Source organism: Nuphar pumila, chromosome 6 (genome assembly GCF_984573655.1).
Source record: "Nuphar pumila chromosome 6, dmNupPumi1.hap1.1, whole genome shotgun sequence".
Lineage (NCBI taxonomy): Eukaryota > Viridiplantae > Streptophyta > Magnoliopsida > Nymphaeales > Nymphaeaceae > Nuphar > Nuphar pumila.
Genome location: NC_143254.1, coordinates 123,325,588 through 123,352,204, shown reverse-complemented (window position 1 = coordinate 123,352,204; position 26,617 = coordinate 123,325,588). Strand labels below are relative to the sequence as shown.

General features: G+C 35.7%; 1 protein-coding gene across 3 annotated transcripts; it reads left to right on the top strand.

Moving 5' to 3' along the window:
- The first annotated feature begins 4,953 nt into the window (after positions 1-4,953).
- Positions 4,954-18,356, top strand: LOC149836010 (phosphoglycerate mutase-like protein AT74H). Of its 3 annotated transcripts, none has more exons than XR_016432385.1 (6): positions 4,958-5,534; positions 5,878-5,997; positions 6,090-6,303; positions 6,528-6,608; positions 6,721-6,894; positions 17,959-18,356. XR_016432385.1 is itself a non-coding variant. In XM_090008912.1 (5 exons), exons 1-5 carry the CDS (start codon positions 5,015-5,017, stop codon positions 6,797-6,799), a joined length of 1,014 nt encoding a protein of 337 aa, XP_089865038.1. In that variant the 5' UTR covers positions 4,954-5,014; the 3' UTR covers positions 6,800-7,165. The 3 variants fall into 3 exon arrangements, 1 of the variants encoding a protein (XP_089865038.1); XR_016432384.1 differs by lacking the exon at positions 17,959-18,356 and adding an exon at positions 7,183-8,168; XM_090008912.1 differs by lacking the exon at positions 17,959-18,356 and having other exon boundaries at positions 4,954-5,534; positions 6,721-7,165.
- The last annotated feature ends 8,261 nt before the right edge of the window (positions 18,357-26,617 follow it).

Here is a 26,617-nt window from a genome sequence, read left to right as displayed (position 1 = left end):
CCCAATCTGGCTCAACGTCAAAAACCAAAAAGGTAATTGCCAATACAACTCTGGTCATGGGAAATCATCAGGCCCATATCACTATGATCGTGGAAATTCATCTAGAAATCATAGAAATCGATTGAATAAGGGCCGGAACAGTGATGGATATCAACGGTCAGACCATCAAAGAGTGTGCCGGCATGCGCTATTGCTGGTGATGGAGCCCAGCACTGCGACATTTTAATCATTCAAGAACGACCAGAGTCATCGCTAATGTCAACGTCCAAACATATTCAGCTTCAATCGCAGGTGATGCAGCTTCAATGGCAGTTGGTGAAGAGACATGGTATCCCGACTCTGGTGCAATGCACGATGTCACCTCTGATCTCAACAACCAGTCCATCCACCACAAGTATCAAGGGTCAGATTCGGTTAAAGTCGAAAATGGAACAGGTCTTGAAAATTTTCATGTATAGTTGGATCTTCAAAAATTCTTTCTTGAATCTACATTTCAAATGGAAGACATACTTAATGTGCCATCCATTATGTGTAATTTAATAAGTTTACCAGAGACAATAATGTGTGTTTTGAATTCTCTACAAATTGTTTTTGCGTTGAAGATTAATACACGGGGAAGATTCTTCTGGAAGAGCAAAGTAGAAATGATCTCTGTCAGCCTTCAAATAAAGAAGAAAAGTGCTGGTGAGCATGCATCCGTAGATTAGTGGCGCCACCGATTAGGACATCAGGTGCTGAGAAAATTTGAACTTCCTTATCTGAATTTTCCTATAAATAAAATTTGTGTGTCAATAAGGTAAAAGTCATTTTTTCCCTGTTAACAACTACTCAAATGTTTGGGAACCTTTGGATATCATATTTTCAGATGTGTGGGGGCCAGTCCCAATATTGTTGTCAAAGGGTTACCCTTATTATGTGCAGTTGATGCCCACACACATTACACATGGATTTATTTTATACCACAAAGATCTGAGGTATTGTCTATCTGTCAATCATTTAATATGCAAGACTTTAACTGGATGCAAGATTAAATTCCTACATACTTACTGGGCTGGAAAATATCAAACTTTTTGTTGAAACATTTAAAAATGTGTCGAATAGGACATATTATCCTATCCCTACGCGAATGAGCAAAATGGCATAACAAAGTGCAAGCCTTGACATATAATTAATATCAACTGTGCTCTAATGGCTTATTGGGAAGCTCCCAAGAAGTAGTAGGACCATACATTCATGGCACCAATATATTAATCAACTTCCCACATCAGTAACGAAAGGGTCGATTTAGTTGTTTTACAAAGTGCTTGACAATCAATTTTTAAAAGTTGAGTGTGCATGCTTCCTGTGTTTACGACCCTATCAGCATCATAACTTGATTTTCGTAGTGAATTCTGTATTTTTCTCTGCTACAGCAGCAATCATAAAGGTTACATTTGCCTCACACCAATTTATGAGAAAATCTGTTACCCTTCATGTGGTCTTTGATGAGGCCTGGTTCCCTTTCGCCAAGTCCAACATCCGCAGCATCTTCCTATGACTGCACCAACAACTAAATGTTTGGCTGCTACTCCACAATCGTTGACGCCTAGCCAAGTACCCTGCCCACTAGTCCAACGATTTCATCCTGTCCACCCAGTCCCATGCCCATCCAATCTAAACCAAGTATGGCACCTGAACCATCCATGTCACCTAAACACCTAAAAGCCCCTCCTCTACCTACTTTAGAATCTAGCCCAATTCGGACCCACCCAATGGTTACCCACGCTTAAACTGGGTCCCTGCAAACAAAAATATATCTTTCTACCAAATACTTGTTAGTCAAAGTCTTTCTTGCAGAATATTTTTCCAAACCTTAACCCAGTTCAATTAGTCAGACCAACAAAGGCGCAAAATAGTGTCATGCCAGGACTGATGAATTCAACGAACTCATGAGAAATAGAACTTGAATCCTTGCTTCCCACTGCAAGTGGATTTTCAAGATTAAGCAAAGCCGATGAATTTTTAGAACTGTAAAAAGCTCATTTAGTAGTCAAAGTATTTAATCAACAAGACATAAATTTCTTTTGAGTCCTTCAGCCCTATCATAAAGCCAACCAACATTCAGATAGTCACATCGCTTGCTGTCACGTTTGGATGAAAAATTCGTCAACTAGACATCTAGAATGCATTCCTACGTGTCTACACAATTTTCATAGCTAAGCTCAAGAAAGCTTTTTATGGGCTCAAACAGACCCATAGAGCCTAGTTACATAGGCTCTGTTCTTACCATTTGTCTCTTGCCATTTCCTACGAATGTTGAAATCCCATTCCCAAGTTATTGTAGCCTCCCCTTCGCTGTCCCATTCAACTAGGTATATCTTAACTCGTCAATCACATCTACGCTATTTTTGAGTTTTCAAAATTCTAGTGGGTCGCCTTGTTACTATGTCAGTGGTCTCTTCCATTGGCATTGGTCCATGGTAGGCTTTCAAGCGGGATACGTGAAAAACTGGATATACATATACCCCTTTTGACAATTTCAACTTGTAAGTATCTTCCCAACTCTTGCCAATATTTGATAAGGGTCGAAATATCTAGAAGTAAGCTTCGTAATGGGAGCCTTACTCAAAGAGAATTGTCCATGAGTAATGCACTTGAGCCAAACCCACTCACCAACTTGAAATTCTCTTTCTTCCCTATGATTGTTATAGATTTGTCTCATAAGAGTTTGGGCACGCTCAATATTCTTTTTCAAAAATCTCAAAATCTCATCTCTTCCTCTTAATTGCTTATCAATTGTGGGAGACTTTGCTGACCCTCCTTCATAAAGTAGAGGTTATAGAGTTAGATGACTATACAATGCCTCATAAAGTGTCATACTTGTTGTAAAGTGAAATGAAGTATTATAACACCATTCGGCCCAAGAAATAAACTCAACCCAATCATTTTGTTTTTCACTAGTGAAGCACCTTAAGTAGGTCTCAAGTGCTCTATTAGTCACTTTCGTTTGTTCATCGGTTTGAGGATGGCTTGTCGTGCTATAGCACATCTTAGTACCCATTAATGTGAAGTATTTTTTTCAAAATTTATTAAGAAAGATCGGATTTCTATCGCATTTAATTGTTTTTGGCTACCATATAACTTTGACACATTTTGTAAGAATGATCTTATCACCACATTTTGAACACTTTTTTTTGTACTTGATTTCAAAATCATGTCTCATAAGCTTAGTCAACCATTTTTGTTAGAGAGGAGTTGAGACTTGTTGTTGCAAAATATACTTGAGACTTTGGTGATTCATTTGGATTATGAAATGTCTCCCAAGTAAATACAGTCTTCACTTCTCTAAAGCCAAATGACGAGAAGTTCATTTTTATAAGTAAAAAGGCTTTTGCTCTTTCCTGAAAAAGCTTTGCTTGAGTATGCTAATAGATGTCATTTTTGCATTAGGATGACCCCTATCCCAATGTCATAAGCATCCATCTCTAAGACAAAGACTTTATCAAAGTTTTGGCAGACCAAGAATCAGTGTCTCTACTGTAACTTGCTTAAGCTTTTGGAAAGCTTGCTTGGCCTCACTGTTTCATCCCTACGAGTTCTTTTTCAATAATGCCGTAAGAGGTTGAGCAATAATGTCATAGTATCAAATGAATCGACGATAGTATCCCGTAAGTCTTAAGAGACCTCTCAAGGCTTTGATGGTGCGCGAAGTAGGCCAACTAGACATGGCTTCAATCTTGTTAGAATCTGCACTCACACCTTGACTTTCTATAATGTATCCAAGATAAGATACACTCGCTTGACCAAAGTTACATTTACTTCACTTGGAAAAAATAATATATTCTCGTAATACACTTAACACAATCCTTACATGCTTGAGGTGATCCTTCCAATTAAAACTATAAACCAATATGTTGTTAAAGAATACTAACACAAACTTTTTCAACATAAGCCTAAAGATATTATTCATAGTTCTTTGAAAGGTGGCCGGCGTATTGGTCAAACCAAATGACATAATCAAGAATTCATAATGACTATCATGTATGTGAAAAGCAATTTTTTTATATCCTTCTTAGCCATTCGAATTTGGTGATATCCAGCTCTTAAATCAAGCTTGAAAAAATATTTGGCCTCGAAAAATTCATCAATTACGAGAACTAGATGTTTGTCCTTTAATGTCTCCATGTTTAATGCCCTATAATAAATGCAAAACCGCTATGTGTTATCCTTCTTGTGCACAAGAAGAACCGGGAAAAAGTAGGCACTACATGGCTGCATTTAAAATAAGCTAAAAAGATAAAAATACAAAAAAATTGTAAAAGTTACTTGAAAACCCGTACCTAAACAAATCCTAATGGCCATTGAAACTATCCTAGTTAAAATAAAAATTATAAAATGCATAAAATAAATTTAATCTACCCAAAAATTGTGTTTCAGAGTCCTCACACTTAGTGGGAAGCCACGATGTCCGCATGAGCAAATACGTTCATTTTCAGCATGACCTGATCTGGATTCCACTTAGTGTAAGCTGGGTTCAGGTGACCGGACTCTCCCGGATGCATTGCATCAAATATGACATAGTTTATATGGACTGTAACGTGAGAATCTGATTACCAATCCAATCAATGAAAAGCACAGCAACACCAATCCAAGAGCAGAAAGATGGACGTTTTCTGGGTTCACCCAACGGGGGCAAATGAGCAGAAAAGAACAAATGGGATCATGCCATTACGGGTGCAAAGGATCTGGTAGGGAAGCAGATGTTGCATAACCATAGGGGTTCCACAGCTACCAATGGGAAATCCTGTGGCGGGCCCCACCTACAAGAGAATGCCACGTGGAGCTCCATACACCAGGAGCACATTTGTATAAGATTATGACCAAGTGGTCGAGCTTAGAGCAGGAAGAAACACCCACCACAAAATGACAGCAATGGGAAAATAACCCATTAAATTGCAGTCATCATCACCAGACTGATGCACTACCTTCTCTTTTCTCATCTCCACATTCCCAACCAGCTACTGAGTAAACTAAGATGCTTGTAGCATCACCCCTGCAATCTCCGGGCATCCTGATTCATCACCAGAAACCAGTGAGCCCCCAACTTTCATCATGTTACACCCATCCTTCTTACGCTGTACGTCATCAGAACTCAAGGAGAGTAGGTAGGGGAAAGAGTGAGAATGGATCAGCTGCGAGCCCCCTGGACCTCTTTCCTGAGAAGTCCACTGCTACATTGGGGCGCTGCCCACGCCCTTGCCGGATAATTCTTGTCACGCATGGAGAGAGCCAGGGGAACATTGACGAGAGCACTTACACTCGGATCCCTGACCCCAAGATCGAGCTGACGGAAAAAGGGTGGACGGATGCGGAAGAAACCGGAAGGCAGATAAGGGAGATGATTCTGAACGATGGTTGTGATGATTGGAAGGTTTACTTCTATGTGTCCCCTTACACCAGGACACTTCAGACTCTGACGAGCTTGGGTAGAGCTTTTGAGAGAGAGAGGATCACAGGTGTGAGGGTGGAGCCTCGTTTGCGGGAGCAAGACTTTGGTTCGCCATTCAACCTTTAGAATGATATTTTTTAGTCTATAGCTGTATAAATTGAAATGAATGGAAAGCAGTAGGTGAATTGGGCACCATCCCTGTGCACCCAATTTGGTCAATGCTTCCTGATTCCTCATGGTATTTCGAATCAAAGCAAAATTTTGTGACTGATCCGGTCCAAATGAATAACCAAATATTCAGTATAAATTTAGTTACATTGAGTTCTATTGTTCTGTTAATTATATGCTAATATTGATTGAATTTTTAGTAGATAATTAGTCAATTTATCAGTCTTTTCAAAATTTTAGTTTTCTATTTTTGGTTAACAAAGTTTTTTGTAATGGGGTAGGGAATTTCCAGGACAGGGAGAAAATGATTATAGAGAAAGCTAAACGCCTCCAGTATGGCCGTTTCTTCTACCGTTTTCCTGATGGAGAATCTGCTGCAGATGTTTATGATCGGATAACAGGTACTCCTGTACATTCTGAATGTGTTTGCACAAGTTTTCTATGGTCAATTTTGCTCATCAAATTAAAAGTAGTGAAATTGATAATACTACAGGCTTCAGGGAAACCCTCAGGGCAGATATTGACATTGGTCGATTCCAGGCACCTGATGAATGGACTCCCAATATGAACCTAATAATAGTTTCTCATGGTCTCGCACTGCGCGTGTTCCTGATGAGGTGGTATAAGTGGACGGTACAGCAATTTGAGGGCCTCCACAATTTTGGAAATGGGGGAATGATTGTCATGCAAAGAGGTTCTGGTGGGAGGTAATATATATTACTCTCTTCTCAGTGGATAATTTGATAGATCATCTATGTAGTTCCCTTGTTTATAATTCTTGTTCTGTCACCTGAATCAAGATTTATTCATCTGCTGTCTTTCGAGTCTTGGATTATAGAAAGGATTTCTCTTAAAGATTCATCTAGTGCTCATAGAATTTGCTACATCACAGATTCGTTTGTTTCAAAGAAATCCTCTGTATCTGCAACAGGTACAGTCTATTAGTCCACCACAGTGTTGAGGAGTTGCGGAAGTTTGGCTTGACAGAGGAAATGCTTCATGATCAGAAGTGGTAATAGATCAATCAACTATACTCCTGTCTTGACCACTATATATTATGTAATTACAGTCATATCTTTAAGTTGGTAACATGCTAATAATTTTCCTCTCGTCCATATAATCAGGCAAATGAAGGCAAAGCCAGGTGAATTTAATCACGGCTGGCCAAGCTCGGGGTTATCATTTTTTACACATTTCGATTAAATGAGTGATACAACCTATGAACATCCATATTTGAGCAGTATGTGGCTCAAAAGCAGATGCATCAAATCCAGGAACAATGTTTGTGCTTCAACGAGGTATGTTCCTCAATAGCTACACTCAGACTTGGCCACTTTCACCCTTTCCCTCAGTTCTAAACTGTAAAGAAGTATTTCAAAATTGCATTTCCAGCATCTTGTACGATATTTCTAATTTCTTGAGACATACATTTCCATTCAATTTCAATATGTTTCTAGTCATTTCTTGAGTCGACTCCACCGTTTTAACAGTTTGGAATAATAATCACATAGAAACAACGTGATCTATTGCACAACTCAGTTTGTTAATTTAACATGTTTCTTTAATGTCGATAATCATGCATACAGATTGATCATTGCATGTTTGATTCAATGACTCCGAGGGAGCCTTAGCCTCAACAACCAACTTGTTTACTGTATTTGTATTGAAACCGTTAAGAGTTAAAGGATACAGAAAATTTTAAAGTTTAAAAGTTGAATCTTAGATTATTTGATGACCTGAAATTCTGTAGCACGTTTTCTATGTAATAACCATTACGAGAAATCGCATGGTTTTAGTTTACTGATGATATGTCCTTTATTTGTCAACAACGCTAATTATTTATGATCTGCTTTTTCAAAAGTTAATCCCAGCTAAACCAGCCTGCAACTTAAAAGATTCACCCCTTTTGGTGGATGATGAAGCAAAAAAAAAAAATCTCTATGGTCCACACTTAACATCCATATCATGCCAACAAATTCAGGTCCAGCTTATATACAATATCTTTAATGCTACTTACATGGCCCTCTGGTGACAACTGATTAATCAGCATTTAGATTTTGTTTGACTAGGGAGGAAGAATAGGCACAAAACCATCCATTCTGGTTCTACATTTGTTCGAATGTCTCTCTCAACTTGGATTCCATGAGGTGGGCCTGGAAAGTTTTAGAATAAGCAGGAGGAATTCTCAGATCCTCCAGACGTAGAGCTCGTAGGGCTTTGAACCCAAATATATAGGCATTCTCCAGCAATAAGGTGGTCGAAAAACTCACAGTGGTGGCAAGCCATTGTTACTGTTGGCCAGATACATGAAACTGAAGACAAAATGAGGGGTTCAGTGGGTCAAGGCATTGCTTGCTTTGCTTTTGCTTTCTTCAGTTATCAAAAAATTTACTACATACATAGAGGACTCAAGACAGGTGGTCACAGAGAACCGTGTCCTTTGGTTTGGAATACAGGAGAGGTCTAGACAAACACAATTGCAAGTTGTATATTTGCAAAGGCTCATCATACAAATGGCTTCTGCAAATTCTCTCATCCCGTTATAATGTTATACAAAATATATATTAAAGCCTCTCTCTCTCTCTCTCCATTATCCATGAAAAATTCATCCTCACGAACTTGGTTAAATTTAGCAAGCCATTTGTTACTGTTGGCTAGAGTACTGGTAAAAGAATTCCACAGCACCATGGCAGATAGAAATCACTATGTTTCATCCTAATTGGTAGTAACAAGATGACCAGGAGGGAAAATCTAGAGGATCAAGCTGATGCATTGCAATCCAAATTGTACTAGTGGCACATGAAAGGATATGGTGTGCCCTTCCTGTGCTCTGTTACCAAATTTGTGCATGGTAATTGCACTATTTGCTTGAGGTATACCAATTAGTTGTTAGCTCCTACGTAGATCTTGCAGTCCTTCGAGAGTGCTTCCCTTTAAACAGATTATATCCTGCCTGTACCAGAAAAAGGAGATAAACTTGGATACCAAATGCTTTGCAACAACCTGGTTTTATCTCATTCTTTGTGATGAACTGGGGTTGGTTGATATATGCCATAAACCTTTTCAAAGCATAGACACCCTCATGACAACAGCCAACTTTTCAGCCTGCAATTGCATGGTATATCTTTGTTTGGGCTTGTCTTCATGCTTCAAGTAGTGTTGGTAAATTTACTCAGTGGGTATGGCAATTGCACTTAAAACAGGTATGCTTGAAGGCATGCATTGGATGCACACTTAGGAACCAGTTCTTGGAGCAATGGGTATTCGTGCAAAGTTTCTCCCAGGATGCAACTGAGCTTTCGCCTACTCACAAAGGTCGGCTCACATCCTACACAGAGTAAGACCGAGCAACTAGATACATACCACCTTGAATAGCCTTTTGACTCAACTAGGACTGAGCACACCCTAGGCTTAACTAGGAAGACTCTCAACTAAGTCAAAGGTTGAGGCTGCTAGAGAGAGATAAGGAAAGCACTAGTAAGAAAGAGAGATCAAGAGAGATAATAGGAGAAGGTTGGTCTATATATATCCCCCAGCCGACCGGCTAGCCATAAATGACCCAACAACCAAAAACAAATGACCTTAAGAGGGTCCAACAGTTACAACTTGGGCATAGTCAATAGACAAAAAGGGTAGTCAAAAGGTCAAGAATGGCACTGCTAGGTCCAAAGCGGTCCAAAATAAGGCACTGGTAAAAAAGTCAACGGGATTAAGCGGTCTAGAATCAATGAAGAGGTTGGAGGATCGTTTGACTAAAATGGTCACAAGCAGAGACATTAGGATGGTCCATGTCATGATCAAAGGTGGCTTAAATGATTTGGTTGACATAAGTCAAAAAGGGATGGTTTAAGCCCATTAATTTTTTCGGTCAAAGTCTTGGGATAAAACCATCTCAAGAGCCAAAAAGAATGGTCAAACATTAGTCGACCAAGGCCAAAATCAAACCAAATCGAACCAAACCACACCGAGCTGAGTCGAGCAGAGTTGGGTCAGACCAGACCAGATTGAACCTATACCCAAACCCAAAGACAAATCAAAATCCAAAGTCCAATATCCAAGGTCCAAAGTCCAAAGTCCAAAGTCTAAAGTTCAATTGATATGCCTCCAATGAACCTTGCCCATAAAAATGATTCTTTCCTATATAAACCCATGTAAAGGTCCCTCTTTTCTTCAATCTAGGACTAAACTTTTTCAAAAAAGTGTGGTGCCCTCTAAAATTTAACTTAGGTAAATAAAAAAATTAGGTGAACAAAGCTTAGGTTTCTCATATACTTTTAAGAAAAAATCCCAACAATCCTCCACATTGATAAAAAATCTAGAAAGCCTCAAGAGACTATTTGGGAAGATCCAGTGCATAAATAAAGGTACATTTTGTGTTTGAGCCTCTACATAAGTGTTACTTAGTCATAGTCAGTTTGGGATCCCAATAACGTTAGCTTTGAATTGATAATGCTAATTAACTTTTTAGACAATAACACAAACTTTCACTTTAAGTGATCATAATTAGTCTAGTAGTATATAAAAGCTATACATTAAAGGTCTTGTATTGTATCTCAGTTTCATGAGTGTTCTAGAGATAAACCCTAAGTCTCTTAGAAGGTGACCCTACCTTTACACTCACATAGGTAAGTTCATCAAAGATGTAAACCTATTTGAAACACCTCGGCCATAAGGCCTATGGATCTCATTAAAAATTTAGTCTGAACTTAACCTCCAACTCATAGGTTTCAAGAACTTGACATCAGAAGCACGAAAAATTATAAGTGTTCTACTCAATCACTCAGTGACTTGTTATTTCCATTAAACCACTAGACTTAGTTTGACCCAAATCATGTAGTTAGGTTTCCATTATACGTGACTATTTTTATAAGCTTTAGCCCCATTCCCTTTGATGTCTTATAGATAATTTCTCGAGAAAGTTCTTTTGCAAACAAATCTACCAAGTTTTGACAAAATTTCGCATACTATCAATTTCTCTTTGCTTGAGTAGACTATTCACATAATTATATCTTATATTGATATGTTTAGATTTTTCTCAATAAATAATATTTTCTACTTTATAAATAGTTGTTTGACTATCACAACCCATAGTTATCAATAGTAATGGTTTGTCTCCTAATAGCATCTCCATTAAGAGATTTTTAGTCATTCAACTTTTATGCTAGCTAAAGTTAATGCTATCAACTCTACTTCCAATGTAGAATGTGTTATCATAGTTTGCTTTTTGAATCCCTAAGCAACTGCTCTAGATCTAAGTGTAAATATTCAACTTATAAATAATAACTCATTAGAATAAAAATTCTAGTTTGTATCACTATATTCTTCAAATATATCAGGTTCTCTCTCATAAAATATCTTAGAGTGTATAATTTCTCTCAAGTACTTCAAGACTCGATAGATGTATCGTCATGTCTTATGTTATTAATGTATCGTCTCGACTTACTTATGCTAAAGACTATATGCAGTCTAGTTTCATTTATAACATACATAATACTACAAATGACACTTACATATTTTAACTAAAAGATACTTCTTTCAGTGTTAATCGGCAACTTGACAATATGGTCAAAAGAAGTAGCAACGGGCTTACAACCATAATTATTATCGTTGATGTAGTGGGATTGAATCAATGCATAACCATTCTCATGTCTAATCAAATTAATACCAAGTACAACATTTGCTAAGCCCATGTATTTTATATTAAATTTAAATAAAAAAATGTTTGGTATTATTTATGCATTATACTCCATTACTCATAATTAATATATCATCTACATACAAACAAATAATTAAAACATTGCTCTATTCTACTTTGTTGCATATGCATTTATCAAAATCATGAATCTTGAATATGTACGAAATGATCACATTATCAATTTTTTCATGCCATTGTTTAGGTGTTTGTCTTAAACCATGCACAAACCTCAATAATTTGCAAACTTCTTTTCTTAACCTGGTACCATATAGGCTTAATATAAATCTCCTCCTCTAACTTATTATTTAAAAATGGAATTTTAACATCCATTTATTGAATTTCAAGTTTAAAAATTGAAGCCAAAGCAATCATGGTTCTAATAGATGCAATCCTATTTACACCAGTGTGGATATCAAAATAATCAAGTATGAGTTTTCCTTTAAATCCTTTAGCAACAAGTCTATTTTTAAATTTTTAAATAGAACCATCAAGTCTAAGTTTTTAGTTGAAAATCCTATTTGCATCTGAAAATAAACCAAAATCTTGGTTTTATTTTCAATGACAAAATATATTTCGCTCTCTATAACCTCTTTCCAAGAAGTGACATCTGAAGAGGTCATAGCATTTGAAAAAAAATTGAGTCTCTATCTATCATGTAGAGAAGAAAATCATGACTAAAATCTTTTGATTTTTTCATTCTTTTGCTTTTTTTTTTAATTTCAGAATTTTCAAACCTCATAAATTCTTTTCCTTGAAGTTGGCTCATTTTCAATACCTTTTGGAATTTCAAAAATTTTTAAAGTTAAATCTTCCCTAAACTCTGCCTGGTTGGATTCTAAAATAAATTTCATTTTAATGTTCACAAATCTATAGGTTTTGATGTTTTAGGAGTATCCAATGAAAATACACATTCAGGTTTTTTGATATAGTTTGATTAATTTTGGTTCAGTAAGCTTTACATAAGCAATACAATCTCAAACTTTTGCCTACAAACTTTTGATTCTTTGACAATATATACTATCAAATTTTATTATAACCTTAAAACCGTGAGTTGTAAGTAGATAGGCAAATACAATATTTTTTATTATGATAGGTATGTGATATACATTGTAGAGTGATAGGCATTTTTCTAAGGTGAAGTGAAGCTCCACCCTCTATTTTTCAAGAACCTTAGTTATATGTGAATCCACGTATCATCATTTATCCGAATTAATCATGAATATCTCACTCACTACAACTACCAAGTTGTCATCGGGTTCATTAGCCTTGGTGTCTTGAAATTTCTTCTTGTGTCGATACTCTCTCACATAGTCACTCAATTTACCACAAGTATAGTAGAAAATAAAATCTCTCTTCTTAGAAACCATCTTGGATTTTATATTCTTGTTTCTAAGTTCGGGTTTGAACCTTGGCTTATATTAAAAAATGTTTACCTTAGCACCAAATTCTTTCATTTTATCTTTCTTATCTCAAGATCAAGATTCTTCTTTGATTCTAAGATGTTGAAGATGTTCTAAATTAAACTTTTTTTTTATCATTTAATTCATTTCTATAGTCCTTCCATGATGTAACCAATTTTTAATAATTGTGGCCACCTAGAATGATTCATCAAGGTGCAAGCCCTTAGAGTTGATATGATGAGTAAAATTTGCATCTAATGGACTTGAGATAGTGTAGACACCCAATTTTTAATCGAAATGTTTTTCTCATAAAAATTTATGTCTTACTGTCTTCAATATGATTTTGGCCCTCCAAAATGACCTTTTTTAGATTTTTCACCAACATAAAAGTTGTAGAGGACATTCTTAGCATTGTAACGCAACAAAAATCACTTCAATCTAATATTGAAGTAAAAAGTTATGGCCAAAATTCTATATACTCCCTAACAACGACTTGAGTTATCATCAACCCTTCAAGCACTGTCGTCAGAGCTTAAGAATTGTCATCAACACCTCCTAGTGGTCACCATTGACCTTGAGTTATCATCAAAGGAAACTCCCCTTTTCTGAAAGGTGACTATATGTTCCCTAACAACAACCAGAGTTGTCATCAAACCCCATTCAATTGTCACCATTGTCCACCCAGCCCATTATTGTCATTAGTACTTATCGCTAACTGACAACTCAAGTTATCATCAACACTGAGTTGTTAACATGGGTTGTCTAGTTGTCATTTACATTCTACCACCCTTTTTCAGCGTACCTCTTGAGCCAAATTTTCCCTCTCAGCCTTCCAAATTCGAAAATGGAAGGCCACCCATTCTCAAAACCCCTTTTTATTGATAAAACACTCATCTATGACAATAAACCTTGGATGAATCTCAGCTATCTATTTAAAATGGCCCATCTATGAGCCGTTCATTTTAATGGATCCCAGATATGCAAGAAATATATTTGGATCTGTCTAGAAAACTATAAATAGCGACTCACCCCTTTATTTCAGTAATTGAATTTCACACTATCACTCTGTCAAATTCTTTATAAGACCTAGCCTAGCCGATCTAGCCTAGTCTATCTAGCCTAGCTGGCCTAGTCTAGCCAGTCAAGTCAAAACCTAGTCTAGGATTCAAATCTCTTGTCTTACTCGTCTTTTGGATCCCACATCTAGCTGAAGTGTTGCCTATGCTCCTCGTGTTGGTTAACATCATAGAAAGGGCTATCTAAGCCCGAGGTGAGACTTGGTTCCTATTTCTTTTTGTGTTTCATTTATTTTATGTATTACTTAAGATTAGATTTATCTAATGTTTTTATATTCATTGTCTTTTGTGATTTTTTTTAGTTTAGGTGGCTCGCGTCTCTGAACTTGATTTTCTTTTAGGTCTGAACTATGAAGGTATGAAACTCTCTCTAATGTCGTCACCTCAAAAATGAAGATTGAAGATTCTTGATAGTGGGAAGAGAAAAAACTCTTCAACTTAAATAACGGTTTCCACACCCTCTCGAAATTTGAATCCATTTTGGATCTATTTTAAAAGTCAAATTTTAAGTGAAAAACCTTGCTTTCTTTCGATTTTTCAAAAACCCACGTGGAAGGTATCCACAGAATGACAATCATGGTGGGACCGTTATTTTAATCTAAGATCAAAGTTTTTAGAAAAGCAACATTATGAGGTTAGTAATTTTGTAGTTTTTTTCATGTTTTTCGGATCCACTTCAGATCGAAATCCCATTTTTTTTGCATTCTATCCCGTCTGACCCTATCACGGTCATAAGAGTATATATCTCTCATTTTAAGTTCATTTTTTTTATTCTTAGGCTCATTGAAAATCAGAAAAGTAGGGTTTTATTTCGCATATTCGGCTTGCTTTTAGATTATGTCGTTATAGTCTTTGAAAATAGGTGTGAACAGTGAAAATCAATATTTTTTATGACTATTTTCCTTCAAAATGGTCTATTCTTTTTTGTGTTTCTCAGTGCTTCAGAGACAAAAACCTATGTCTTTTGGCTCATTGAAAAGTTAAGAAGTAGATACAACTCTCTTTATTTTTGGGCCAAAGCTGAATCTTCTTACAAAGTGTTCATTTTTCTGACCCAATCTCTAATATCACCACCCTCAAAATGAAGATCAAGGATTTCTGGTTTAGCTGATCCCTGTTTGTCGGAAGAGGAAAAACTCTTTACCTTGAAGAGCATTCCCCACACCCTCTCAAAATCCAGATCCATTTCAAAAACAAATTTTAAGTGAAAAAAATTATTTTCTTTCAATTTTTCAAAACTCCCACGAGGAAAGTGTCCACAAATAGCAACAAATTATCATCAAATAACTTAAAAGCCATGTACTTATTAACCAAAAACTTATGATTTCTTGCATTATTTGTTTTGTATTTGCTTTCGAGTACCTCCCACAACTCTTTTGCCATACTAACTCTCGAATAAAGGTCAAACTGAGTATCTAAGAGCGCATTCAAGTTGTGGTCATGAGACATGAAATCATCCCCCTTCTATTTTTATCTTTTATGGTTCTCAATGATGGTCTCGCTCTCCCATTCTTACGAACATGCTCCATGAGCATATACACCATGTTTATAATGGTGAGAAAAATGCAAACCTTGGTGAGAAAAATGCAAACCTTGTGCTACCACCTTTTAATATTAGTGTTATATAACTATAATAGCTTGAGTAGTTCCTAGTTGTCACCATTTACAGATTTATTACATTAAAATTGTTTTGAAATTTACTCTATGAGTATGATAATTGAGTTTGAACCAGGTATACTTAATGGCATGCGAAGATAAATCGAACGAGTGGAGGGGTGATAGCCTGAACGAGCATTGGATGAACCACCTTTCTCGTTGTTCCCCTGTTGAGCACCAAATCGAAGGCTACGTGCCTTGCACTCAAAAGGCCTTTATGCGCCTATTTGAGCTCTAGTCGCTTTACCTAACTTTAAAGCGATAGTTGCCTCACTCAAGAACAAGTCCTTGGTGCAATGAATATTTGTATAACTTTGATTCCAAGATGCTATCGAGCTTTTTCCTACTCACAAAGGTTAGTCCACACCATGCATTGAGTGAGACCAATCAACTCGACACATACCAGATTGAATAGCTTCTTGACTCGACTAGGACTCTGTGCACCCTAAGCTCAAATGGGCAGACTCTTGATTAAGTCGACGTTGAAGCTGAGAGAGAGAGAGAGAGAGAGAGAGAGAGAGAGAGAGAGAGAGAGAGAGAGAGAGAGAGAGAGAGGGTTAGGGCATATACAACCCCCAACCTACTAGCTAGTCATAAAGGATCCAACAACCAAAAATAAATGGCCTTCAAGAGGGTTTAATAATTAGTTGGAAGGGGTTACAATCGGAGCACAGTCAACAGATAGAAAAGGTAGTCAAAGGGTCAAGCATGACCCTACCAGGTCTAAAGCGATCCAAAATAACAACGTTGGTCAAAAAGTCAATAGGGTTAAACAATTTGGATTCAATGCAGAGGCTGGAGAACCATTTAACCATAATGGTCACATGAAAAGACATTAAGACGGCCTAGGTCATGGTAAAAGGTGGCTCCAACAGTTGGGTTGACTAGGTCTAGGTAAAAAATGGATGGTCTAAGCCCATTAAATAGGTTGGTCAATGTTTGAGGGATAAAACTATCTCAAAAGCCAAAAAAAGTCAAAGATTAGTCAAGACCAAGAGCAAACTAAACCAAATTGATTCGTGCCCAATCGGACCAGACCAAACTGAGCTTAAACCTAAACCTCAACCCAAATCCAAGTCTAAATTTAAGCCAAATCCAAATTCAAAGACTAACGTCGAAGGTCCAAAGTCCAAATTTCAAAGTTAGTTGACCTGCCCCTCCAATGGGCCTTGCCCATAAAAGCAACTCTATATTCTATAAGCCCATGTGAGGGTCCCGCTTCTCTTGAATCTAGGATTAAACTTCTTTTAAAAGTGTGGTTCCTTGTAAAATCTAACTTAGGAAAATGAAATAAAATAGGCGAATAAGCTTAGGTTTTTTTCTATAATTTTGAGACAAAACTCAAATAAGTAGGTGTGGAATATCAAATATTTAGAGTTTCTATCTGATTCTGAATCAAAACACAAGAAACTACATTATATCTAACTGATTCCTTGGTTCAGACCGAAGATAAAAGAAAGAACTTGTCTTTCTTATTTTATTACCTTCCTCGCATTTGTATCAGACCAAATCCATTTGATTTCTAAAAAGGATTACTAATCCATAACTTTTTGAGGAATCCTTCATCAGTGATTGTGAATGACTGACTTTTTTAATCTTTTTTACTTTGGTTCCGTAGGAGCAAGTCGGAAAGATTGAAAAATAGAACCATTTGATTTAATTCGTTCTAAATAACCATGAGATGATCATCTTAGAATGATCTTTTTGTTGACGGATGCTCCTATTGCACTCGTAGTATCTGAAGGATATGAGAACCAATTATGTAGCATCTACATCACTAATTCAAGTATTGTATATGTCACTTAGGCCCGCATTCACGGGTGAAAGAAGAACAAAAATCTACTAGTAAGATGTGAGGAAATACAATTGGGAGATACAAAGCTTTCAAAACCCTAGTCCTTAATGCAATTGAAAACTCTCATGCCCAACTCTCAAAGGAGGTAGCTATATATATATAATGAAGGGTATAAAACCTGGCCTAACAACCTATTTCTCGGCTAGCACTACAAACATCATTAAAAACTTTTATTGTATGGTCACCGAAATATTTTTAGATTGGATCATGGATTAGAGTGGGTCCAAAATTAAACACCCACAACACCAAGATGAGTGGTATTCTAATATTACAAAACTGTTGTGTTTACTTAATTATACATTTGCTTTTTGGGCTACGCTAAGAAAAGATCCCCATTACCGACTGCACATTGGCAAAACTTTGGCTTGGTTGCGAGAGGCAAGCCAAACAATCAAAGCTGAGAAAGTAGAAGCCATGATCGATTGTTGATCCTTCACAAGATTCAAGGAAAAAACAAGCACATAACGGCAATTACGATCACACCTTGCACATTTTTCATGTTTCACCGACCTTGAGAAATTGTATATATGGACGAAGGGCATCAAGGGTTATCATCAAAGGTCGCTATGACTTTGATCCTTACTCTTTCTGATTTAGTATATTAAAAACAAATAGAAAAACTAGGTTTTCATTATGCAGGAGCTTTTTTACTTTTCTTTTTTATTTTATTTTTTGGACAGAGAAAGCTGGGGTTAGGCAGACCCCTACCAGTTATACAACCATCCCATTTGGGGTTCGAACTTGCAACTTCCCAATACAAGGTGATGTATCCTGCTGAGACAAGTGGAGCCCCCCGTTGGGTTTTTTCTTTTTTCCTTTTGTGAACATATCTTTTTCTTTTTCTGCTGGTCCTTGCAGGACCTTTTCGTGTAGGTAGATATGATAGTTTATATGCTTCCTTGTACTTGAGGCAATGATATTCATATTGTACTCCAACTTCAAATTAATAATGTGTCAATTGTTACATCTAAAGCGACACTTGCAAATAGATATTAAACACGGTTAAGCAAGCAATAAGCAACTTGCAATTTGTGGTTATTTTATTTGCTTGAGAATAGGATCTTGCTCTGTAATGGATCAACCATAAAGTTTTTAATTAGCTTCCACTGTAAGATAAAATAAAAATAAGTCTATTGTATCATATGAAAAAATAATTATGAAAGTGAGAAAATTTTCTGTTTACAATATTCAAACCCAAAATTCAAATTTTCACGCTTTTCCACTAAATTTACTATGTTCGTATAGGTTTTGATTTAAAAAAAAACAGTATATACATTAAAATTCTCTAGAATGAACTCATCGACAATGTGATATTTTTTCTGAAATATACTTTTTGGTTTTCTTTTGAAACTTTGAGATTCTTTCAAGAAAAAAAAAACTCTAATGTCGCCCATATTATCATGAGACTGTTGTGATTACGACTCAACTGACAAAAACCAAAATTATTTTTCATATTCTATAAAGACAATAAATTCTATAAGTCAAATGGAATTGAAAAAGAACTAATTGATGATAATGGGTCTTAAAAAAATGCCATAGAAGTGCAAGTAACATTGAATGGAGCTTGTTTATTTATTTTTACATTAGTCAGCCCCCCCCCCCCAAACACTTTAGAATCCAAATTAAGGGTACGTCTGGAAGTGAGAAAATAGTAGTAAAAATGAAGATAGAAAAGAAAAAATTTATAATTTTTCAACCATTCTAAACGAGAGAAAAAATTTGGAAGAAAGTTTTTTCTAAAAGTTCTGATTTTTTATAGGAAAAATCCCTCCACCTTGAGGGGTGGAAGAATTTTTTTTTATGAAAAATTCCTTTTGCATTGGGGGCAAGCAAGCATTCACCCACGACACATCTCATTCCATGGGCTGCCACAGGAAGAGCTTTCTCCATCTTCATCTTTCTCTCACCTACCACCGTTTTGAGCTCTCTCTTTAAGAGAGAGAAGGCTGATTAACCCCTTCTCTTTCTCTCTCTAATTTTTCTCACATCTCTCCACTCTGTTTTTTCTCATGCTACACAAAAACGCAAAAAAATTTCATTTGAAAAGGTTTTCGTATCAAAACTTCATATAGGAAAAAAAAATCTTTTCTTATAAGAAATTCTTTTGCTTCCACCGTGCATTAAGGGTGAAGGGGGAAAGAAAAGCTAAAGAAACAAGGGCCGCTTAACTCTCTGGGACGAAAATAAATCTGTTTGGTTGGACCTTTGAACCAAATCCTACAATTTATTTCCAAATATATATGGATTCATAAAGTAACATCTGAAAGTGTATTTGGATTGGATTCAAATTTACATATCCAGATTATTTTTGGATATGGATCGGATTCACATCAATGTCTTATGTTGGATCTAATTCTACCAATTCACACTTTTTACATGTGAAGACCCTCGATTCTGGTTATTTTTACCAGATCCAGTACTACCACATATGTTTTGGATCTGAATTCAGATTTGTATCTACTATAACAAATTAGATTTGGATATGGGTCAGGCATGATCCAGTTTATATCCAATCTCTTTGCACCCATGGTTGAAGGACAACTCGTTAATTGGGTAGCTAGACACGCTACCTTAAGGGCAACTAGAAGTTGTTTGCTCGATTTCAATCATGAGTGAGCTTATTTGAACACCTAGAATGGTCAAAAAATCAAAGTACCCAAATAGGCCATTCATGACCGCTTATGTGAAACAGTACATGAGAAATAGATGGTCCATAGGGATGGCAGTGGACCGGGAGGTAGATAAGGTCTTCAACCCATCTCAAAATCCTGCCTTCCATTCCCGCATCCATGCCTGCACGGATTTTGATTTTAACCTCCATCTCCGCCTTCATTCCCGTTTCATGTCCTCCATCCCCGGTCCAAATGAGGCGAGGTGGGGCAGGGCGGTATTTCTCTACTGTCCATTGCCATTCCTAAAGAAGGATTAGGGATGGGGGCAGGGCGGGGCAAGGTGGGGATAGGGCGGGGCAGGAGAAAGCATAAGTCCATCTCCACCTCCATCCCTGCACGGGTTTTGATTTTAACCTCCATCCCCGGTCCAAACAAGGTGAGGCGGGGTGGGGCCCTGTTTTCCCTTGGTCTACTACCATTCCTAGTGGTCCATATTCAGCCCTCCTTAATAATGCTACAGTCAGACTATTATAGTTTATTGCAGCATAAAAAAAAATTAGTGTGAGCCCCAAGATACTTTCATTTTTCTATTTTTCTCTTTAGTTAAAAAAATACCAAAGAGAACACCGAGGTGGTATCCCATGTCGTAAGCCGGGTCTTGTGTCAAGCTGAAGGCCCGTGATCGAATCCCTCGGCCACCTGGGGCAGCTGTTTTTCTGGTAGCCCAGCTTTCTTTTGAAAAAAAAATGCAAAAGAGAAAAAGAAATGACAGCCAAAGTGGTAAACTATGAAATGAACACTATTAATTATGATAGTAAAAAATTAAAGTGGTAATTCTAGCAAACAATCATGTGGTTCAACAAACATCTTGCCTTGTTGAGTATCTTCAGTGCTACTATGGTGCACTTGGCAACGGGAAAATGTCTGTTACAAATACCTCTGAATCTCCATAGCGCATGCTGTTTTGAGCTCATTGGACTTCTTAGCAGATAGATTCAGCTTTTGAATAGTGTTTTTTCCAATGGAAAAGCACCATTGTATTTAGTCTGAGAAAGTATTGTAGACCATTTGATTTCTTTTTAAGCCTTGTGAAAACTTGCCAACTGCTAAGAGCTAATTCCTTTTAATGAAAACATGTAGATCACGTTTATAGGGTTATTTTCAAGAAAACAACTAAAAAAAAAGAGAGGCATTTATGCCTATATACATTTGTAGGAAATATGGTCCCCCGGGCAATAATGCTTTAAAATATCAATAAAGCAATGCTTCTTTAAAAAAAAAAAACATATCAACAAAGCAATGCACTTTCATCGTCATTCAGATGAGACTTGATGCATACAACCAATTGTTACAGAAAAGGAAAAGGAAAAGCATGCATGGCCGGCTTCCTTTTTATCTTTTGTAAATAAAGGTCGTTGGATATAAAGAACCAAACTACAAATGATTCTTTAATAAAGGAGATGTGTTGTAAGGTCTCTTAAAGTTTCAAAGGGCCGATGTGGTCCAGAATCGAATGGATTTGGACACATGCAAACTGGGAAAACAATAGCCAGATCCATATGAATCCTGGTATATATATAGTGTTTGGGCATGATGAGCAAAACTGTGGTAAGAGTTGGAGCCCTTTCTTTTTCAAATATTATTTCTTGCTACATTTTATTTTATGCCGTAAGGACGAATCAATTAAGAATGAACTTAATCCATTTCAAATATGCTGATCCAAAGTAAACTAATTGATGCAAATCGGATTTAGGTCAGAAAGCTGTATAGAAACCCCATGGATCACTTCAAATAATCATCTATACTATTTACTCGAGCAATTGGTATCTCTCCACAAATGGATCCACTCGTTTGGCAGGGCCCACTAATTAATGTCACCAAGACCCTTATTGCAAGGTCAAAGCTTGGTGTACTCCCCTATGGGCAGACGAAACCTCCACAGTTGTATCAATTGGAGGCCTCTCGATATGCAGATTGTGATATTAAAAAAAGGGAAAGTGATCATACTGTCCTTGCAAAAATGGCACATTTTAAAAAATAACTCTCAATTAGATAAAAAAATTTGCATAGCCAAAATCGCCAATTCTTGACTTTTTAAGGATATTTTTGCCCTTCACACATGCAAACTTGTTAAGGTTTGCGAGATATACAGCTACATTATAAAAAGTTTGCAACCATTCAATAAAAAGAAGATTCAACGAACATCCTCAAATACAATACGACCTTCACAACTATAATATGAACTTTGCGAATATAACCTTTGATCATCCTTTAAGTAGATACTCCTCGAGAAGATCCGTAAATGTTTGTCGACATTCGCAAATACCAGTTATGAATATTTTCGAGTTTCGTACTCTGATGATACCTTTGCAAATACAGTACCAACTTCACGATATAAAACTTGTGATCCTCCTCTCAATAAATACTCCTCGAGGAGGTCCGCAAATATCTACTTAATTATATTTGCAAACACCTGTTGTGAATGTCTCCAACTTTCACACTCTAATGAGACCTCCACAAATATAGCATGACCTTCACAAATACAACACTAACTTCGCAAATATAACATATAAACCTCCTTTAAGAAAATACTCATCGAGAAGGTCTGCAAATATCTGCTTACAATCGCAAATACCTATTGTGAATGTCTCCAACTTTCACATTTTGATGAGATCTCTACAAATATAGTATGAACTTTGAAAATATAGTACAAACTTCACAAATATAACATGTGAACCTCCTTTGAGTAATTACGCCTCGAGGAACTTCATAAATATCTACTTATATTTGCAAATACCTGTTGTGAATGCCCCTAACTTTTTCACTTTGATAAAACCTTTATATACAAATACCTGTTGTGAATGTTCTTGATTGTTCAGATGCACAAACTAAATCAAAAGTAATCATATTTATTACTTCATTTGCTTCCATGCATGCAACATTCTTGTATTTTTAAATTTTATGATTTACCATAAAAATAACACCTTTATCATCACACCTACATCTCAAGCATACATTACAAAGTCCAAATACTTGTACCTAGTTATGCCATCTGCATCATTTGTAGTGATCATCTAATTATGCATAATATCAATTGTTAGTGGAGGTTTTTCATTGTTTGCATGTTGAATATTTATATCTCTAATTGGTTCGGGCAATTGAATGCCCTTTACATGCATATCAAGAACATTAATATCACCCATTGTTTGTAATAGTTGAATGTTCACTAAAGAAATGTGCTCAATAGACAATGCCTTAGATAGATGCATTTTTTTCATAAGATTCTCATTATTTCATCAACAATTGTTCCTTGTTTAACTTTGTAAGCCTCAAAGTAAACATCAACTCTAAATAATATCAATTCTATATCATCATCTTTCAAAATATCTATACATATTTGTTGGTTGTCTGCGTTTAGAGAATAACTACACACGAGGCTCAAAACCTTTTTCGTATATTCGATTTTATGAGAAATCAAAACTATAAATTTCTTAAAACTATTATGTTTTGAGACCGCTATAGATCTCCAATTAGTGTGATCAGTATTACGGTAATGTACTTTAACTGTTTTAAAGGTCATCATTAACTACCTATACAAACCATAAAATATATCATTCATCTAATGAAAATAACATGTAACAAAAAGGCTATCCATATATCATTCATACATTAAATTATCAACAAAAACCCTAACCCCTATTGAATGCTTGTGCACAGTCAACCCCAACCCCATCACAATAATTAAATTCTTGTAAAAAGGTAACCCTAACCCCATTACCCAAAGTGAAAACCACCAAATATTAAATAAAGGACAAAAAAAAACAAATCATTTACAACACCAACAAATATATATATTGAAAAAAAACTGCAAATGAAAAATATGATACCAAGTATTAAATAAAACATAGGCAAACATACATAAATCTGTTACAGCAACAACCAAACATAAATAATACAAGCTTGTATTAAATATATATATCTATAAAAAATAACTTAAGAATGCAAGAAAATTATATATATATATATATATATATGAAACTTGTTTTAAGACCTAATTGAAAGATGAAAAAGTTGACCAAAAGGATGCCACAACCTCGTTGAAATGCTGCAAGTTGATTTCACAAAAATTGTTGCAAAGGAGAGAAGGGGAGAGGAAAAAGGGTTAGGGTTCTAGAGAAAAAATGGTTAGGATTCTAACAAGAAACAACAAAAAAAAATATTGTAATGACTTTATATATAAATCAGCAAACATACGAAAGTCAAGGACATTCACAAGAGGTATTTGTAAATTTAAGTAAAAATTTGTGGACCTCCTTGAGAAGTATTTACTTAAAGGAGGTTCACTTATTATATTTGTAAAGTTTGGACTATATTTATGAAGGTCGTACTATATTTGTAGAAGCCTCACCAAAGTGCAAAAGTCAAGAACATTCACAATAAGTATTTGCAAATATAAGCAAATATTTGCGAACAACCTCGAGGAGTATTTACTTAAAGGAGGTTTATAGATTATATTAACAAAGTTTGTATTGTATTTGCGAAATTTGTATTGTATTTGTGGTGGTCTCATCAAACTGTGAAAGTTGGGGTCATTCGCAACATGCAGTGGTAGAGCCAGGAATCTAAACTAGGGTGGGTACAAATGCTTAGTAAAAAAGAAAGAAAAACATGAAAAAACCTAAAATCTAATTAAATATTCATGTGATTTAAAAAAATAAATATAAAACCTAAATTGTAGATTCTAACAAGCATCACTCATATATATAATAATTAAAAAAACCATAAAATTCTAAGTTTATAACTAAAATCAGGCATGCAAAATTAAGTCTAATGTTGATTAAAAAAAACAAAGAAGTACCTAAATGCTAATTGAAAAAAAATGAAAAAAACCCTAAAACCCAATGAAATATTCATGGTTCATGCTATTTAAAAAAAAATAAAAAAGCTAAATCCTAAACAAACATCATTCACATGTATTTGCTAACCGAGAAACAAAAACCCCTAAAATTCTAAGTTTTTGACCAAAATTAAGCATGTAGAATCATTCTTAATGTTGATTAAAAATAAAAATAAAAAAATACATAATTAAATATTCATCTCATTTAAAAAATGAAAATGAAACACCTAAATGCTATTTTTTTAAAGAAACACAAAAAAACCTAAAACCTAATTAAATATTCATGCCATTAAAAAAATATATATATATAACCTAAATCTTAACTCCTAAATCCTAACAAACATTATTCATATATGTAATAATTTAAAAAAACAACCCTAAAATTCTAAGTTTATAACTAGAACCAAGCATGTGAAATCAAGTTTAATCTTTATTGAAATGAAAAAACATAGAAATACCTAAATGCTAATTTTTTTAGAGGTACCAAAATGCTAACTGAAAAAAAGCACAAAAAACCTAAAACCTAATAAAATATTCATGGTTCATGATATTTAAAAAATAAAAACTAAATAAAAACCTAAATCCTAAACAAACACCTTTCACATGTATATGCTAATTAAAAAAATCTTAAAATCAAATTAAATATTCATGCTATTAAAAAAAACTAAATAAAAACCCTCAATCCTAACAAATACCATTCATAGTTTCATACATAGGCTAATTAAAACAAAAAAAATAGCAAAACCCCCAAAATTATAACTAAAAGCAAGCATATGGAATCATGTCTAATGTTGATTGAAGAGAAATGCAAAAATAGCTAATAAATATCTATCTTGCTAAAAAAACCTAAATTCTAATTGAAAAAAAAAAACACAAAAGGCCCTAAAACCTAATTATTGATATGCAACTATTTAAAAAAAGTAAATAAAAAATACAAGTCCTAAGTCCTAACAAACACCATTATTAATTTCATATGCTAATTGAAAAAACCCAAAAAATCACCAAAATCTCAAACACTAAAGAAGGCATAAGAAGAAGAAGTTTGGACGTCCACCATGCTGGAGAGACCATCAGATGGTAGACGACCAAACACAACCATGCAAAAATTTAGAGAGAGAGAGGACTTATGCAGTGACACCTTCATATGACGAATGGTCAGAGTCGTCCTTTGTTATGGTGGCATTTAGAAAGAGAGGTGGGGTCAGGGTCAAGGTCAGGAGGCACACACACACACACATACACACACACACACACACACACACAGAGAGAGAGAGAGAGAGAGAGAGAGAGAGAGAGAGAGAGAGATGGGGTTGGGGGTTTGGGCACACATCGTCATTTCCTGTCCTTTGGTCAGACTCGGGTGGTGCCCACCTTGACGTAGGGCACCTTTAATGTGTGCTTCGAGTGATGGTGGCACTGCCCACCTTGACTTGATACCCCTTGGGGGATTTTTTCAGGTCCGGGTGGGCATGTGCCCACCCTAGCCATAACGTGGCTCTGCCACTCGCAATAGGTATTTACAAATGTAAGCAAATATTTGGTGACCTTCTTGAGGAGTATTTACTTAAAGAAGGTTTGTAGGTTATATTTACGAAGTTTATACTATATTTCTTACAGTATTTACGGATTTCTCATCAAAGTGTGAAAGTTTGGGACATTCGCAACTGGTATTTACGAATGTTGACAAGCATTTGTGGATCTCCTCGCTGAGTATTTACTGAAAGGAAGTTTGTAGGTTGCATTTGCAAAGTTTGTTTTGTATTTGCGAAGGTTGTACTGTATTTGTAGAGGTCTCATCAGAGTGAAAAAGTTAGGGACATTTACAACATG